At 40.6% G+C, this 18,665-nt stretch overlaps 1 protein-coding gene across 1 annotated transcript in view; it reads right to left on the bottom strand.

The window, feature by feature from the left end:
* WDR19 (WD repeat domain 19) overlaps window positions 1-18,665 on the bottom strand; it is a 112,881-nt gene that overhangs the window by 2,252 nt on the left and 91,964 nt on the right. Inside the window, exons 30-36 of the mRNA XM_039227032.1 lie at window positions 18,047-18,143; window positions 16,325-16,449; window positions 12,838-12,919; window positions 11,005-11,155; window positions 10,012-10,135; window positions 9,343-9,419; window positions 8,937-9,061 (exon numbers count right to left, since the gene is read on the bottom strand). Coding sequence (XP_039082963.1) covers window positions 8,950-9,061; window positions 9,343-9,419; window positions 10,012-10,135; window positions 11,005-11,155; window positions 12,838-12,919; window positions 16,325-16,449; window positions 18,047-18,143 — 768 coding nt within the window. The 3' untranslated portion in view covers window positions 8,937-8,949. The remainder of the gene's footprint in view (window positions 1-8,936; window positions 9,062-9,342; window positions 9,420-10,011; window positions 10,136-11,004; window positions 11,156-12,837; window positions 12,920-16,324; window positions 16,450-18,046; window positions 18,144-18,665) is intronic.

The following is an 18,665-nucleotide window of genomic DNA, read 5'->3' as shown; positions in this document are numbered from 1 at the left end:
AAAAAAAAAACAACAAAATAAGATCACATAGACCCACTGTGGCTATCCCCCAGGAACCAGCACAAAGGCAGCAGACTGAAATGTACCCAGTCTGTCTGTGAAAAAGGCCATCTTAAAAGCTTGGGCCCAAGGGACAGGCTTCTAATTTAACACATACTTCAGGGCCAACTGCAACACTCTCCAGAGGCTAGCATCTAGGTGCTGAGTGAAATCCCCACTTTGGGATACTGACAGGTCTTGGCATACCCTCAGCTACTGGGAGCCACTAGAAACAAAGAAGATAGAGCCAGGGTAGTGTTGAACAATTTGGCTCATTTCATGCGTGAGCCCACTCCTTCAAGACTGGGAGACGTGGCTGTTTTAGCTCATGCATGAGCTAAACACAGAGTCAATGAAAATGAAGAAACAGGAATATGTTCCAAACAAAAACCAAAAAGATAAAATGTCAGAAGATGCTCTTAACAAAATGGAGATTTTGTTTAATCTCCATTAAGTGATTTACATGATAGTTTACAATAATGGTCATAAAAACAACTCATGAACAAAGTGAAAAAAGTACCAAACAAATCACAGACATGAAGAATATAGTTACTGAACTGGAAAATACAATAGAAAGGTTCAATAACAGACTAAATGAACAGAAAGATCAGTGAACTTGAGGACAGGTCAATGAAACTCATCTAATCAGCACAGCAAAAAGCTCAAATGAAAAAGTGATTATAGCTTAGCTTAAGGGATTTGTGTGATAACATGAAGCCAACCAATATTCACATTATAAGGATCCTAAAAGGAAAGGAAAAAGAGTGAATATTTCCCTAACTTGGAGAAAGAAACAGACATCCGGATCTAGGAAACCCAGAGTTTCAAACGATGAACCCAAAGAGACCCACACTAAGACACATTGTAATTAAATTGCCAAAAGCTAAAGGAGAGAAACAACTTGTTACATTAAAAGGGAACCCCCAATAAGACCATCAGCAAATTTTTAGTAGAAACTTTTGCAGACTAGGAGACAGTGGCATGATATATTCAAACTGCTGGAAGAAAAACAATGCCAACCAAGAATATTCTACTTGGCAATACTGTCCTTCAGAATTGAAAGACTGTTTTCCAGACAAGGAAAAACTAAAGGAGTTCATCAACACTAGACCAGCCTTAAAAGAAATGTTAATAAAGGGGCTTCTTTACGCTGAAAGTGCTGATTTTTTTTAAAAAGCTTATTCATTTATTCTGTGTGTGTGTGTGTGTGTGTGTGTAAGAGAGTGAGAGAGAGAGAGAGAGAGAGAGAGAGAGAGAGAGAGCAAGAGCATCCCAGGCAGGCTTCACACTATCAATCAGTGCAGAGCTTGATGTGAGGCTTGAACCCACAAGCTAGGAGATCAGTTGAAATCAAGTTGGATGCTTAGCCACCTGAGCCAGGCAGGCACCCTTGAAAGTGTTGATTAATGAGAGGAAAACGTATGAAAGTGTAAATCTGAATACTTAAAAGTTAATGTATAAATTCAGAATAATCTTATGTTGTGATGGTGGTGGGCTAATCACTTATAATAGTAGTAAAAATAACTATAATGACAATAATGGACACCCAAGTTGCAGAAATGTAAACTATGACATCAAAAATAGATGGGGTGGGGAGACTAAAAATGTAGAGCCTTAAAATGTGTTTGAACTTGATATAAATTTAAAACACACGGTTAGGTTTTATGTAAGCCTCATGGCATCCACAAAACAAAAGTCTGTAGTAGATACACAAAAGATAAAAAGAATTTAAGCATACCACTATAGAAAATCATTAAATCACAAAGCAGGAGAAGAAAGGAACAAAAAAGTTACAAAACATCCAGAAAACAATAAGAATGTCAGTACGTCCATATCTATCAATACATTAAATATAAATTGATGAAATTCTCTGATCAAAAGAGTGGCTGAATGGATTAAATAAATAATATCCATCAATCCTACTGCTAACAAGAGACTCACTCAGTTTTAAGGACATGCAGACTGAAAGTGAAGGAATGGAAAAAGCTATTCCAGGCTAATGGGAACCAAAAGAAAACTGGAATAGCTTTACTTGTATCAGACAATAAATTTTAAAACAAAGACTGTCATAAGAGACAAAGAGGTCATTATATAATGATAAAGAGGTCAACGCAAAAGTGGATATAACATTTGTAGGTACGCACCTAACATAGGAACATCTAAAGATATAAAGCAAGAGGCACCTGGGTGGCCCAGATAGCATCTGGCTCTTGATACTGGCTTGGGTCATGATCTCACAGTTTGTGAGTTTGAGTTCTGTGTTGGGCTCTGTGCTGACAGGGTGGATCCTGCTTGTGATTCTCTGTCTCCCTTTCTCTCTGCCCCTCCCCTGCTCACAATCTCTATCTCAAAAATAAATGAATAGATGTTAAAAAAAAAAAAAATAGGGGTGCTTGGGTGGCTCTCTTGAGAGAGAGATTCCTCTCTCTCAAGCAGCTGATTCCTTTTATTGGCTCAGGTCATGATGTCACGGTATATGGGATCAAGCCCCATGTCAGGCTCTATGCTCATAGCATGGAGCCTGCTTGGGATTCTCTCTCTATTCCTCCCCTACTTGCTCACTCTCAAAAGAAACATTAAAAAACAAAGATCTAAAGCAAATATTCACAGATCTAAAGAGAACTAGCAATATAGTAAGAGTAGGGGACTTCATTTCTGGGCTAGATCATCCAGACAGGAAATCAGTAGGTAAACATTGCTCTTAACAGATCTTTACAGAATATTCCCTCCAAGCAGAATAGACATTCTTTCTTTTTTTAGTATGTTTATTTTGAGAGAGAGACACGCACACACAATGTGGGTGAGGGGCAGAGACAGAGTGAGAGTGGAGAGACAGAGGATCCAAAGCAGGCTCTGCACTGAGAGCAGAGAGCCTGATATGGGGCTCAAACTCACGAACTGTGAGATCATGACCTGAGTTGAAGTCAGACACTCAACCAACTGAGCCACCCAGGCACCCCAGAATAGACATTCTTAAGCACACATGAAACATTCTCCAGGAATGATCATAGGTTAGGCCACAAAAACAAGTCAATAAATTTAAAAAGACTGACATCATCACATCAAGCATTTTTTTCTAACCACAGTGGTATGGAACTGGAAGTCATAGGAAAATAAAACTGGAAAATTAAAAAATATGTGGAGATTCAACAACATGCTGAAGAACAACCAGTTGGTCATGGAAGAAATCAAAAGAAAAAACAATACTTGGAGACAAATGAAAATGGAAAGATAATGTACCAAAACTTATGGGATGCAACAAAAGCAGTTCTAAGAGGGAAGCTTCTAGCAGTAAATGCCTATGTCAAGAAACAAGAACTCAAGTTAAACAACCTAACTTTACACCTTGGGGAACTAGAAAAGAACAAGCTAAACCTAAAGTTGAAACAGCGACTAAAAACAGTAAAAAAAAAAAAAAAAAAAAAAAAAAAGCAATAAAACTAAGAGCTGGTTAAAGAATACAGACCAATCTTTATCTAGATTAGCCAACAGAAAAAAAAGAGGACAGAGGAGATATTACAATTGATAACACAAATATAAAAGATCGTAAAAGACACTATGAACTATTATATACCAACAATCTAGAAAAGAAACAGATATATTCCTAGAAACATAGAATCTTACAGGACTGAATCATGAAGAAACAAAATCTGAACAGACCAATTACTAGAAAGGAGATTGAATCTGTAACCAAAAAAATTCCCAGCAAAAAAAGTCCAAGGCCAGATGGCTTCACTGGTGAACTCTACCAAACATTTAAACCATTCACACCAATCATTCTCACACGCTTCCAAAAAACCAGGAGGGAACACTTCTATACTCATTTTATGTGGCCAGCATTACTCAGATATCAAAACCAGACAAGGACACCACAATAAAGACAATTACAGGCCAAAATGCCTGATGAACATAAAATACAAAAATCTATTAGCAAACTGGATTCAATAGTAAGTTAAAAGGTTCATATACCATGATCAGGTGAGATTTTATTCCAGGGATCCAAGGATAGTTCACCATCCACAAACATCAGTGTGATACACCACATTAAGAAAATCAAGAATAGGGGCACTTGGGTGGTTCAGTCGGTTAAGCGTCCAACTTCAGCTCAGGTCATGATCTCACAGTTGGTGAGTTTGAGTACCGTGTTGGGCTCTGTGCTGTGACAACATGGAGCCTGGAGCCTGCTTCACATTCTGTGTTTCCCTTTCTCTCTGCCCATTGTCCCCTGCTCACTATCTGTCTCTCTCTCAAAAATAAACAAAAAATTATTTAAAAAATCATATGATCATCTCAGTAGATACAGAAAAAGCATTTTGACAATATTCAACATCCACTGATGATAAATGTTTATACCAAGTGGTTATAGAGGGAACATATCTCAGCATAAAAGAGGCCATATAGGACAAGCCCACAGCTATCCTCCTTGGTGGTTAAAAACTTATATTTACCTCTAAGATTAGGAAGAAAATAAGGATGCATACACTTGCCACTTTTTATTAAGCATAGTACTGGAAGTCCTGGACACAGCAATGAGGCAAGAAAAAGAAATAAAAGACATCCAAATTGGAAAGGAAGCCAAAGTGTCACTATTTGCAGAAGACATGATATTATATAGAAAACTGTAGAGACCACTAAAAACCTGTTAGAGCTAATAAATGAATTCAGTGAAGTTGCAGATACAAAACCAATATACAAAAATCAGCTGCATTTCTATATACTAATGATGAACTATCAGAGATCAAGAAAACAATCCATTTGCAATTGCACAAAGAAGAATTAAATACTATGAATAAATATAACCAAGGAAGTGAGATACCTGTACACTGAAAGCTAGAAGACAATGATGAAAGAAATTAATGACAAATAAGTAGATACTCTGTGCTCAAAGATTGGAAGAATTAAAATTGTTACAGTGTCCATACTACCCAAAACAATCTACAGATGCAATGCAATGTTTATCAGTCTCCAAGAATATTTTTCACAGAAATAGAACACAAACAATCCTAACATTTGTATGGAACCACAAAAGACCCTGAGTGGCCAAAGCAATCTTGAGAAAGAAGAATACAACTAGAGGCACCACACTTCCTTAAACTAAATTACACAGCTATAGTAATCAAAACAGTAAAGTATTGGCATAAAAACAGTTGCATTGGTTAATTCATTTAGGACAAAAGAGTAAAGAATATATAATGGGGAAAGGAGAAGCTCTTTAATAAATGGTGCTGGGAAAACTGTACTGTAGCTCACACCATACACAAAAGTCAACTCAAAATGGATTAAAAATTTGAACATAAGACCTGAAAGCATAAAATTCCTAGAAGGAAATATAGGGGGTAAGCTCTTTGACATGAGTCTTGGTAATGAGTTTTTGGATTTGACCCCAAAAGCAAAGGCAGCAAGGCAGCAAAGCAGATATAAACAGGTAAGACTACACTGAAAAAACTTGTATACAGCAAAGGAGACCAACAAAATGAAAAGACAACATGGAATGGGAGAAAAACTTGCAGATCACAGATCTGATAAGGGGTTAATATAAAGAACTACAATTCAGTTGGAAAAAAATCCAATTAAAAATGGGCAAAGGATCTGAATAGAAGTTTTTCCAAACAAGATACAACAAATGATCAGTAGGTACGTGAAAGGGTGCTGCTGCACATCTCTGATCAAGGAAATACAAATCAAAAACACAATGATGTATCACCTCACACTTGTCAGAATGGCTATTATCAAAATGGCAAGAAATCACAGGTATTGGTAAAGACATGGAGAAAAAGGGACCACTGTGCAATGCTGGTGGAAATGTAAACTGGTGCAGCAACTGTGGAAAACAATATAGAGGTTCCTCAAAAAATTAAAAACAACTACCATATGGTTCAGCTATTCCACTGCTGGGCATTTATCTGAAAAAAAAGTCACTATCTTGCAAAGATATCTGCACCCCTATGTTCATTTCCCCATCATTTACAGTGGCCAAGATACGGAAACAATCTAAGTGTCCATCTCTACTGGATAAAGAAAATGACACTTGAGGGCACTATGCCAAGTGAAATTAGGCGAAGACAAAACCTGTACAGTCCCACTTATATGTATGAAAAAGCTGAACTCCTAGATAACAGAAAACAGTTTGTTGATTGCCAGAGGCCTGGGGTGGGGAGTGGGTGGAATGGATGAAAGTGGCCAAATGTACAAGCTTCCAGTTATAAATAAGTCCTGGGGATGTAATGTACATGATGGCAACTAGGGTTAACTATATTGTATATTTGGAAGTTACCTTGGTAATCATTTCTGTATATATAACCATTATGTTGTATACCTAAAACAAGTGATGTCAGTTATATCTCAAAAAATTGTGACACAATGTATGTTGTTTTAAGATGCTAAATTTGTGATAATAGGTTATGCAGCAACAGAAAATGAAACAAATCCCAATCATAATTTGAACAAGCTTTAAAAATAGAATTTGACAAGCTGATTCCAAAATGTTATAGAGAGATGGAAAGGAATTAAGAGTAGTCAAGAGGTGCCTGGGTAGCTCGGTTAAGCAAAGGTGTGAGTTCAAACCCTGAATTGAGCTCCAAGCTGAGTGTGAGCCTACTTAAAAAAAAAAAAAAAAAGAGAACTCAAAACAATATTGGAAAAAGTGACAGTGTTGGAGCATCCAAAGTACCGAACTTTTAAGATGTGTTATAAAGTCACAGTAACAAAACAGTGTAGTATTAAAATAGGGGACAAATACATCATTGGAAAAGAAGAGAGGGCCCAGAAAAATCTATACTTAAAACCTCACTGATTTTCAACCAAGGCACCCAAGCAATTCAATGGGGAAAGGAAAGACTTCAACAAATGGTATTGGAAGACTGTATATATCTACTTGAGGGAGCTGCAGGGGAGGGGGAATTTCAATCGTCCTCTCACACTGTAAACAAAAATAATTTCAACATGGGTCACAGACCTAGAGCTTCTAGGAGGAAACTTACTAGAACACGTTCATGACTTGTTAGTAGGCAAATATTTTTTTAGACAGGACACAATAAACATAAAAATTTTAAATGTATAAATTATAATTCATCAAAATCTCATCAAAAGACACCATTAAGGAAACGAATTGGGAAGCCACCGGAAGAGAAAAGATTTGCAAAATATATCTGACAGATTTGTACCTAGGAAATGCAAATAAAGAAGTTATACAACTCAATAACTAAAAGACAACCCAGTAACAATGGGGAAGAATAGTCTTCAGCAAAGGTCCTGGGACATGTACATGGCAAAAGAAAGAAGTTGGATCCCTAACTTATTAATACAGTACACAAAAATTAAATGGGTGAAAGATATAAATGTAAGAACAACAACTATAAAACTCTTAGAAAGAAATAGGTGTAAACAGTTTCTTAGATATGACACCAAAAACACATATAACTAAAGAGAGAAAAAAGATAACTGGACTCCATCAAAATAAAAAGTTTTACATCAAAGGATATTATCAAGAAAGTAAAAAATACTTCCACAGAACGGAAGAGTATATTTGCAAATGATGTATCTAATAAAACACTTGTATGGAGGGTCTATTAAGAATTCTTATAACTTGGGGCTCCTGGGTGGCTCAATCGTTCAAGGGCCCGACTCTTGACTTTCAGCTTAGGTCAGGATCTCACGGTTCATGAGTTCGAGCCCTGCATCAGGCTCTGCACTTACAGTGTGGAGCCTGCTTGGGATTCTCTCTCCTCTTCTCTCTCTGGCCCTCCCCTGCTTTCTCTCAAAAAAAGTAAATAAAAATATTTTTAAAAATTCTTACAACTCAATAAAAAGATAAATTACCCAGTTAAAAAACGGGCAAAGGACTTGAATAGACAGTTCTCCAAAGGTACAAAAATGGCCAACAAGCACATGAAAAGATACTCCATATCCTTAGTCATTAGGGAAACAAATCAGAACTACAATGAGATACCACTTCACCTTCTAGAACGATTATAAACAAAAAGGCCGACAAGCTTTTGTGTGCTACTGGTGAGAACGCAAGAATTTGCAGACGTTGTAGAAGCACTAGCAGGGCTGCAGTACAGTGAGTGGGAGGGGGAGGCAGAGGCTGTTTGTGGAGCTTTAGTAAAAAGCTCCCGGAAGGTTTGTGAAGGGAACTTGATACACTGCAGGTAGACTGAGAGGAATTCCCCATGGACTGGGGGAAGGGGCGAGGGGAGGATGAGTCGGTAGCATCCAGGTTTCCATCCTGACCAGCTCGCTGAATAGGGCTGCTCTTTACTGAGGAAGGGAGACTGTGTGGGCAGGTCATGAGAAAATGCAGAGTTCCACTGTAACCAAGTGAGGGTAGACGCCATGTCAGGAACTAATCTCACTCTTTCCTTTTAAAGAGACGCCCGAGTTTTGGTGGGGCTTTTGGCTTCCCAGGAGGACACCACATTTCCCTGCCTCCCTTTGCAGTATTTGTGGCCATGAGTAAATTCTTGCCAATGGAATGCAAATGGAAGGGTGTGTGCAGCTTCCTTATGGCAAAAATGAGACTTGGAAAGAAGGGGTTTTTCAAATCTGTGGGAGCCAAAAGTTTTATAATATATTCAGAACTTTAAAAAACTCAATCGTTATAAGCTGGCTCTAGTTTTAATAGTCTGATTAAAAAGAAGAACATGCGGTTTGATAAAATATAGCATAGTCGAAATCCACGATGCTGCTTGGCCAAATAGCCTTTGTCACCATGGAGACCGTATAACCTGCATTTTAGCATTTTTTAAGCACATCAAAGGTTTGTTGTCAAAGTCTTCAAAGCTGACAAGTTACGTGATGCACAAAAGGGAGGTTTTGCCAATACAAACTGTAAAGCGGTGTCTGCTCTGTGGACCCTCGTGCCCTAGGAATGAGTGAGTGGACGGTCTGGCACTTACCTGTACGCGCCACTCACTTCTCCACCTCTGTTCGCAGGTACTGGGTACAGTCTGAGATTTTTTTTAGTTGAGCAAAGTTTAATTTCTCTGAACACATAGGACATGTGCTTTCGGTGTTTAACATGCTGTGTGGGGAGGGAAAGGCAGAGTAAAATTAAATCTATAATATTTCTCTATCATTGGGATATTCTCATGTGAAAAATCCTGTCTATGCCTCCTTAGTCACGTTCATCATGCAGTTTAAGAATTAGGAGTAATCAGTCTCATGCAAGATCCCCTTTAAGGACAATGTTCACAAAGGTCATTTAGAAAGTTCTTCCAAGAAGACAATTTGGGTCCTCAGAATAGAAGAGTGGTTGAATGAAAGGCCTAATCTGTGTGGCTGAATTAAACAATGCACACTTACATCTTAAATTCTGAGTACAGGGCAGGAAAGTCACAATGTGGACACACAGTCCAATCATTCTTCAACATATGGCGACCCTGGAAACAGTACATTTAAAAGTAAAATTCAACATTTAAAAAATTCCCGCCATCATTCAATTACAATAAATGTATTAAAGTTAAAAGCCAGACTTCTAAATTATGAAATTGATATTTCACATAGATGACTGGCTAGAAAGAGATGGCATCAAACAGACTAAGTCAGATTTCATTTATCACATTCATATATAAAAGAATAGTGTTCAATTTTGTGACATCATTACCTAAATTTACTTTCCTCTAAAATAAGGCTTATGTTAGGCTAGTGATTAACAAATAATCTAGTATTTAGATTTTTCTAATAGGTTTTAAGAATAATAACAAAAACCACCACTGTGGTGCAGTATGCCACGCAGTGTACTACGGCTTCATGTTCTGTCTTCAACCTGCAGTTTATCTCAATAAGCTGCCATTGTTATGGTTGGGCCCAGTAAGATAAAGCAAATTGCACAAAGTTATATACCCAATAAAGTGGCAGAGAAAGGACTCAAGCCAGGGCCATCTGATTCCCAAGTGTGTTTTTGTACACATCAAATATTCAAATGGATTATAAATATATGTATAGAGAAACATATGTTATAAAGAAACTTACCGTTACAATGCAATACGGGATGTTATTTTTACATCCAGGACACAGAAGTTCACACTCTGGGAGAAGAAATTCACAGAATGGACATGGGGTCGTGGCCTCTTCTGTCTCAGACGTATCGGGTCTCCTGTGAGAAAGAATCACGTGTTTAACATGCCTGCTTCTTCACAGTTAGAATCTGAGACTAGAGATAAGCGCACTATCAGCCTGCACTCTAGCTCAGGAAGGAGAAGAGGAGTTAAGATTGGTCAGATGTAACGTTACACAGGCCACATGCAGAAGTTGGAGTTCACAGCACATTAAATGGCAGAAAACATGAGTGGGTCTTGCTATCTTCTCTCTCGTAGTGTCGCTGAGGCTTTTTCTCCTCTGTCTCTCCCTTTTGTGTACTGAAGTGGTAAAGACTGCCTAACGCTGTCAGAGGCAACAGAACTTCCTTGTGACGAGCAGTGTTCTAATTCTGTGCTCTCCAATATGGTAGCTGTGAGTCACATGAAGCTTTTGAGCACTTTAAATATGGCTCATGTGAGGAACTAAAATTTAAATTTAATTTTAATTTAAATAGCCACACGTGGCTAGCAGTTACCATATCAGACCTCATAGCTATAGAGGAATCTTAACCAACATCTCTTCCAAGCTAGTGCCCGGGCCAGCATGGCACTAAAATGTCAAGGCAAATGTGCCTCTACGTTTTGTCCCCACCTGCCTCTTCATGAAACTTCTGTATGCTCTGGATGGCAAAGCTGGAAGACAGAGCGATCCGTCCTTGCTGGCATCAGGACATGGCAGCACCAGCCCTGGGCTGTGATGCTTTGTGTAGGAGTCAAATAAATCCTGACTTGTTCAAGCCATCGTTGGGTTTCCTGCTGCTGGTGGCTGAATACAGTCCTAACTGCTACCCCCAATCCATTCTCACTGAGCCTGCACATTAGCAGCTATATTCTAATAAGTGCATTTGTGAAATGTGATTAGATAGAACTAGCTGACACTGCCTACCTGACCATAGCCTCAATCTTCTTTTTGTACTTGGCATCTATTTTGTGGCGGTACTCGGGCCTCATCAACATAGCTGCGAAGCTGAAAGCAGAGTTCTTCAGGCCTGCTCTGTGGCACTCGATCACAGTTGACGTCAGGATGGGCACAATGTCTGCAATACAAGCGAGAGCAGAAAGCACAGCGCTTCTACCGTCATCACTCCGTCCCTGCTCAGGGGGAAAACAGGATCACACCTCTCTCAGTTTGCATTTTCTGGCAAAGAATCTGATGTGTGACCTGTTTAATGAGGAAAGGGCACAGCAGTGAAGTCACTGCTTATCATAATGTCCTCCTTGTGATTATCCTGTGTTTTGCCTTGGAACGCTGGACCGGCACTCCCTTGAGGTCACCTGCATGTATCCTCCGTTACCACGGAGATCAAGTTTTGCACTTGATAGGAAGGACTGCCAATGAGTGGTGAGGGAGATTAATAACTTTATGCACTAACCTCTCGGCGTGCATCTATTTCTTCAGGACAAATACCCAGAAGGTGAATTAATGGATCAAAGATTGTAACCCTTTAAAAAATACTCAGCAAAAATTGCCAAACTGCTTTCTGGAAAGGCACACCAATGTCTGTTCCCACCAGCAGTCATGAGAGTGACTGTCCTAATTGGACCCTTTGCCAGCATGGTATACGGTTCTTTTAAAGTTTTTTTTTTTTTCATGTAACAAGAAAGAAAGAGAACAGAGGTTGGTGAAGTACGACCTGTGAGCCAAATCTGGCTCTCTGTTTTCATATGACTTATGAGCTAACAATGGCTTTTGCATTTTTCAATGGTTGAAAAAAATCAAAAGAATATTTTGTGACATATGAAAATACATGTGGTTAAAAGGTCCATGTCCAAAAAAAATAAAGTTCTATTGGAACACAGCCATGTTCATTCATTGAGGTACGGCTTCTGTAGAAACAGTAGTCGTGACAGAGACCATTTGGCCCACGAAGCCCAAACTTTGACATCTGACCCTTTAGAGAAAAATTTTGTTGAGCCTGTCATAGAACGTGTGAAAGTCTATTAACTGAAGAATGTTATAATGACACGTCCTTTAGAATAATGGGACCTTTTGTAGAGGCAGTGGCCTCTTGTTGAGAAGAGAGTCAGACTTATTAGCTAATTAGTGTGGTCTCAGGCATTATTTCACTTCTTTTGCCTCCATTAGCTTCATGTAAAATAGGGAAAATAATAATAGTACCCATGTGTGTAGTTTTGAGGTTGTTATCCTTAGATTTGATCTTGGCTGGCATCTGGGCACCTGGGTTTTGGGGGAGTTTCTGCCATTTCCAGAACTGATAAGAGTGGCTCATTGCCTAAAATCTTGGTACAAACGATGTGGTTTGCGCTGAACACCTGCTTTCTGGGAGTCTGGAAATTTAGTACATACCAAGCAGGAGGTGCTGACGTGTCCAGGACCCAGTACAATCCCTGGGCACTGAGTCTCTTCTGGTAGACACCATTTCACGTATGTTGTCACACAACTCCTCGAGGAGTGGAGTGTGTCCTGTGTGGCTCCACTCGGAGGGGACCTTTGGAAGCTTTCACCTGTTCTCCTCCAGACTTTACCCCAGGTGCCTTTTCCCTTTGCCAATTTGGCTTTGTGTTCTTTTGCTGAAATAAATCTTAGCCTTCAGCACTACTATGTGTTGAGTTGTGTGAGTCCCAGTGAACTGTCAAACCTGGGGGTGGGGCTGGCATCCCGTTATACTACAGTGGCTGGCAGAGTTAGTGACTAGATCTCACAGTGCCACACAAATGCAGAAACGCGAGTAACAAGCTCTTCTCAGATGGTACTCACGTGATGGAAACTTGCTGATGTTGTTGGCCACCCGAATAAGCATACGTGCCCCTTTCATATGGTCTCCATTTTTAACATGAATCTGAAATACACATTTTGCTTTTCTTAGAGATTTTGATTAACCCTAATTCACGCTATACTCCCCCAAATAAAATAATTCCTCCTTGATGATGACCCTGGACAGGGTCGTTCCATGATCCTTGCAGCCTTACTCGGCTTTTGGCCCTCAGGATTTCTCCTTTATTCTCCCAGCAGCTGCTGCCTGGCACCATGGCCTCACTTTCCTTACCTCTACTCTGTGATCTGCTTTCTACTTTGTCTTAGACCATGTGACATGAGTTCAAATTCCTGATCCCTCTCTTCCTGGCCATTTTTGGAGGGCTAATGATAACAACTTTGCCAAGTTGTCGTGAGACCTGCAGGCCGATTCTGTGAGGCAGAAAGGGGATGAGTTGTTAAAGGAAGAGGGAGCTGCCTGTGGTGAGGGGAAGGGGCAGCGATGCCTGGGGGGGGCCTGAGATTGGGTAAGTACTAGTATGAGCAGGGTCTGTGATGCTTAGGATGAGAGGAAGCTGGAGAGTCCACAGGGCCAGGCCATGACATAGCTGCATCATTCAGGCAAGATGGGGCAGCCCACAGAGGTGGGGGGCACAAGGTCGGGGGAGTAGACTGAATAGGAGGCAGAACTGATGGTATTTGGTGGGAATATGCAGGGTGAGTTTAGACTAACTCCCAGGCATCTGGTCTAAGCAAATGAACTATGGTAGAATTTACTGAGCACTGTAACATTCTATTAACTGAATCTAAAGGATAGGGAACCCCTCCCTGCTGCTTGCTCTCTGCTGACTCTGTGCCTCAGACGGCTTAGCTCACTCATCCAGACCCAAAGGTTCCAGGCTGTCCCTCAGCCAGAGTCCCTGTCCCAGCTCTGGGAGGAAACATCCACCAAAGCTGTCTTGGTATCCACTGAAATGTGGATGGCTTTCTTCACTCCTTTGTGTCAAAGTTGCCTCTGACATTTTCACACCAATTGTTCTTACTTGGAAATGTTCACAGTTTCCCTTCTGATATCACAGTTAAAATTCTTGGGAATATTTGGTGCTTGTGAAAGAGGCGAACACTACAGCAAAGGGGAAGAGTCACAGGGGTGCCCTGCAGTGGGAGGGAATAGGGTGTCTGGTCCTATGCAAGTCCTACGGCCAGCCCTTCATGCCAGAGGAAAAGAAAAAGACTTGAGAACAATCTCTATGACTTAGGGTGCTTCTTATATAAGGATTCCCTAACTCTTGCTTCTCCTCTTCCACCAGCTTTTTTTTTAATGTTTATTTTTCAGAGAGAGAGAGAGAGAGAGACAGAGACAGCACAAGTGGGGGAGGAGCAGAGAGAGAAGGAGACACAGAATCGAAAGCAGGCTCCAAGCTGTCAGCACTGAGCCCGATGTGGGCCTTGAACCCACAAACTGTGACAGGACACAAACCTGAGCCAAGGTTGGACACTTAACCAACTGAGCCACCCAGGCGCCTCCCTCCCCCTGCCACCAGCTCTTTCTGTCCTCCTCCCCGCAAATCTCCATCTTGCTGGATTCTGTGCCCCACTTGTGTCTGAAGCTGAGATACCGCCCTTCTCCCTTTTTACTCTTTTCCACATGAGAGAGGGGACCCTCCTGTTGCTCTGAAGGGAAATGTACTCTTGGGGGAATTCTAATTTCTTCCTTAAAATCAGTGTTACAGAACTGTGTGGCCCATTTCGTAGCCACTAGCCACATGTGGCTATTTACATTTTAAAATTGTAAGTCATCTCTATACCCAACCTGGTTCTCAAATTCATGATTCTGAGATCAAGAGTCACATGCTTTTACAACTGAGCCAGCCAGGCACCCAAAAGTAAAATTATATAAAGTAAAAAAAATTAGTGAATCAGTTGCACTAGCTGTATTTTGGGTGCCCCAAAGCCAGGCTACTGGCTGTCACATGGGGCAGCACAGATACAGTACACTTCTAACACTGTAGAAAGTTCTATTGGACAGTGTTGTTATAGATAATAATTAGTATCTAAATCATTCCTAACATGACTACTCTAATCCTAGGTACTGTCAAAATTAAATAAGCTCTCGGGGACTGGCCTGAAAACCAGTTTAGCATTAATATGGGAAGATATATTTTGATATTAATGAAAATTTAGAAAAATATGCAAGCTGGATTCTGTTTGTATCTTTACAAAGAAGTGTGTGTATGTGTGTGTGTGTATACACACATAAAATATATATGAAAACTGTACATACAAGTATTTGAGGCTTGTGTGCTATATACTGTTTTTATTAAATTCTTTAATTAAAATTACTAATTGAAAAAACAGAATAGACAACTGGACATAAATACTAATGTAAAAAAAAAAGGTGCACACATGTCTTTATAGAAGCATAGAAGCATGTACCGCACAGCGTTAACAGGTGTTATATACGGTGATGGGCTCATTGTACTTTTCTACATTCTCTAAATTTTCCCAGTGAATATGTATTATTTTTATATTCAGATGAAAACAAAATAGTATTAAAAATTGTGGAATTGGGGCGCCTGGGTGGCTTAGTCGGTTAAGCGTCCGACTTTCGCTTAGGTCATGTACTCTCGGTTCGTGGGTTCGAGCCCCGCGTCGGGCTCTGTGCTGACTGCCAGCTCAGAGCCTGGAGCCTGTTTCAGTCTACGACTCCCTCTCTCTCTGACCCTCCCCTGCTCACGCTCTCTCTCTCTCTCTCCTAGAAATAAATAAAACATTAAAAAAAAAAATTGTGGAATTGTATAAAATCCACGATCTTAGAATATAAGCTCTGGTTGAGCAAATATTTTTTTTTTTTTTTGACCAGGTAATAAATACATTTAGGTGCTTCAAAATCAAAACAAGGAAGGGGCGCCTGGGTGGCTTGGTCAGTTAAGCATCTGACTTCAGCTCACGTCATGAACTCACGGTCCATGAGTTCGAGCCCTGTGTCGGGCTCGGTGTTGACAGATCAGAGCCTGGAGCCTGCTTCCGATTCTGTGTCTCCCCCTCTCTCTGCCCCTCCCCTGCTCACACTCTCTCTCAGTCTCTCAAAAATGAATAAACATTAAAAAAAGTTTTTTAAAAATCAAAACAAGGTAAAAAATATGTGGAGAAAAATGTTCTCCTTTTATCGCCTGATTGGGGTGGTACCAGGTCCCCTCTGACCCATATCTTGTTCCCTTTGGGAAATTACTTTTGGTAGCTAGACTTCTGAGGGTTTTTTTTTTTTAATCATTTTATTTGCAATGAATATTTATTAGTTCTTATTTTTTCCCTTTTGTACACAAAAGGCAGCATATTGTATAATTATTCTATGTTGCTTTTTTTCACTTAACAATATAGAGATCTAAAAAATCACTCTCATCCAATGGAGAGGTGCCCATAAAAAAATCCTTCAGGTGATAGAAACTCACTTGGCAGATTATGTCCCAAGTCACTGTAAGGGCCTCACCTTCACTAGGATGTAACTGTGCAGAATCATGAGGTTGGTGGCCATCTCAGAGGGAATTTTGATCTTCTGGGATTTAAGTTCTGCATACATACTGAAGAGAACGTCATGTGCATTCCGATAGTTTCCTTGGGAAAAGGTGGCAAAATGGCATTATTGCAAAGGATGAAATCTGAGGACTGTATGTGGGCCCTCATTTTATTTTATTTTGAAAGTCTTTATTTAAATTCAAGTTAGTTAACATACAGGGTAATGTTAGTATCGGGTAAAAATACAGTGATTCAGCACTTTCATACATCATCTGGTGCTCATCACAATGTGGGCCCTCATTTTGCAAGTAGATTTTGGTATTAGCAATATCTTTATAATTTCTTACATAAAGTAGTTTTTCCTGTGGTTACTGATGGTACTAATACCCAACCAGTCCCTCAGGGAGCAGATAGTGTCATCCTAGACCCCTCTGTCTTCCTCTGCAGACGGTCATCAAGTTCTGAGTCACCTTCTAAGTGTCCCAAATCCAGCCTGGCCCCAGGCCTGCTTTAATGCCTCTCGCCATCTCTCTGCAGCTGTGTTCTATCGGGTGTCCCTCTGTGCTGCTTCTGCCTCCATTCCAAAGTCAAAGCTCGGGGTCACACCCCAACATAAAACCCTCCAAAGCCTTAGGGATCATGTTCAAATTCCTGAGCCCTTCAGGATCTGCCTCCTCCTACCCTCCTGACCTTACCCCTGCCCCCCCCTCCGGCCCCTCCCCCCACCACAACAGGTGCCTGGGAGTCCCTTGCTCCTCTGAGTCTGTGTCCTCCCTCGCTGCTGCTGCCCCTGCGTCTGTCCCTTTCTCCTTCATCTCCTGCCACCTCAGCCTTTCAAAACTCAGCTGAAACCTCTGTTGCCTTCTCTCCCCTCCACCCTCCAGCTCCCCACAACACCCCCAACCCACAGGATGAGGTGGATCTCTCTCCTGGTGCCCTTTTAGTGGACTTCCATTCTATTCTGGCACTTCCCACCCTTTAGAACAACCCTCCCCCACCAAATCAGGACCCCCCGAGGGCGGGACTGTGGCACAGTCCTCTGAATCCTGAGCTTCCACCCTGTATCTCGCAGTGGGTGCTAGATCAACGTAAACTGAGTAAAGCAATGACTCATTTAATTTTGTATTTGCCAAAATTGTGTTCCATATTTATGAACGTCTGAAAAGAATCCTCTTGCAGAAACTAGTGAAGATGTCAGACTAATTCTCTGACTTGGTCAATAAACACTTAGAGAACATGTAAGGGAAGAGAAGCCTTGTGGAGGCTCTATAAATAGTCCCTGCATACTCTTAAGAACTAGATCAATAATAATACCACATCCTCCATATTCCAATGTCTTTCGTATTGTTAAATCCAAATACATGGGATGGAAAGAAGGTGTGGTGAAGTGTAGGAGAGGGGCCGTGGGCTGGAGACAGGGGAGAGGGCACGGCCCCAGAGACAGGGGCCGTGAGGCCGCGAAGAGAAGAGGAAATAGCACTACCAACAGAAGGCATTAGTGGAGTTATCTGGATCCCCCTGCACTGGTCAATTACTTTATTTCTCTGAAACCCAGAAATGATCATTCTTCTCCTCTTCTGGGTTCAAAGCAAACCTATATTAGAAAAGGGCTATTTTTTCCAGGGCATTTCGGAAAGGGTTTGGAGCTTGATTCTACTACTTGTCTACGAGAGAAACATGAATGTCAGGGACGTACCTGCACACTGCTCTTCTCTGGCAATGATGATGGCAGTCCGCGCGGCTTCTCGGTACTGTTTCAAGGCCATGTACAAGCGGAAGAGGTACTTGGCATCCTGACACACAAACCATTAGAGAAACACCACTCTTTGTTAGCTAGCAGGGCAAACACCTAAAATTTCACATTTCAGTTGGAATACACATTTGATATTGTTTGAAAAAGTCCACTGAATAAAAAATTGATTTATTTATCAAGAATTTATTCATAGTTTAATATGTGCCAGGTAATATTCTAAGTACTTGAGAAATATTAATGTGTTTAAACCCTCATGCCCTTCCCGGGAAGAAGGCATGATTGTACACTAATTGCACTGATGAGAAACACGCACAACAGGACCTCTCCAGAGTCTGGATTTGAGCCACAGTGATTGGGCTTCAGAGTCTGTGTTCCTAATGCTACTCCATAGAGTTATCTCCTGTGTGCTTGATAGCAAAATGTATTCTTATACAATGTATCAACTTTGCAAAAATTAAAAAGATTTTATAGTTACATAAATTTCTTTGGTCCATAAAAACACCGGCTTTTTGACTGTTTTCTGTTCCCATTCTCTTCACCTCTAGATAATTTTATATACTTG

Source organism: Hyaena hyaena, unplaced genomic scaffold (genome assembly GCF_003009895.1).
Source record: "Hyaena hyaena isolate Hyena2069 unplaced genomic scaffold, ASM300989v1 scaffold_24, whole genome shotgun sequence".
Classification (NCBI taxonomy): domain Eukaryota; kingdom Metazoa; phylum Chordata; class Mammalia; order Carnivora; family Hyaenidae; genus Hyaena; species Hyaena hyaena.
This window is presented reverse-complemented; position numbering and strand designations above follow the sequence as displayed.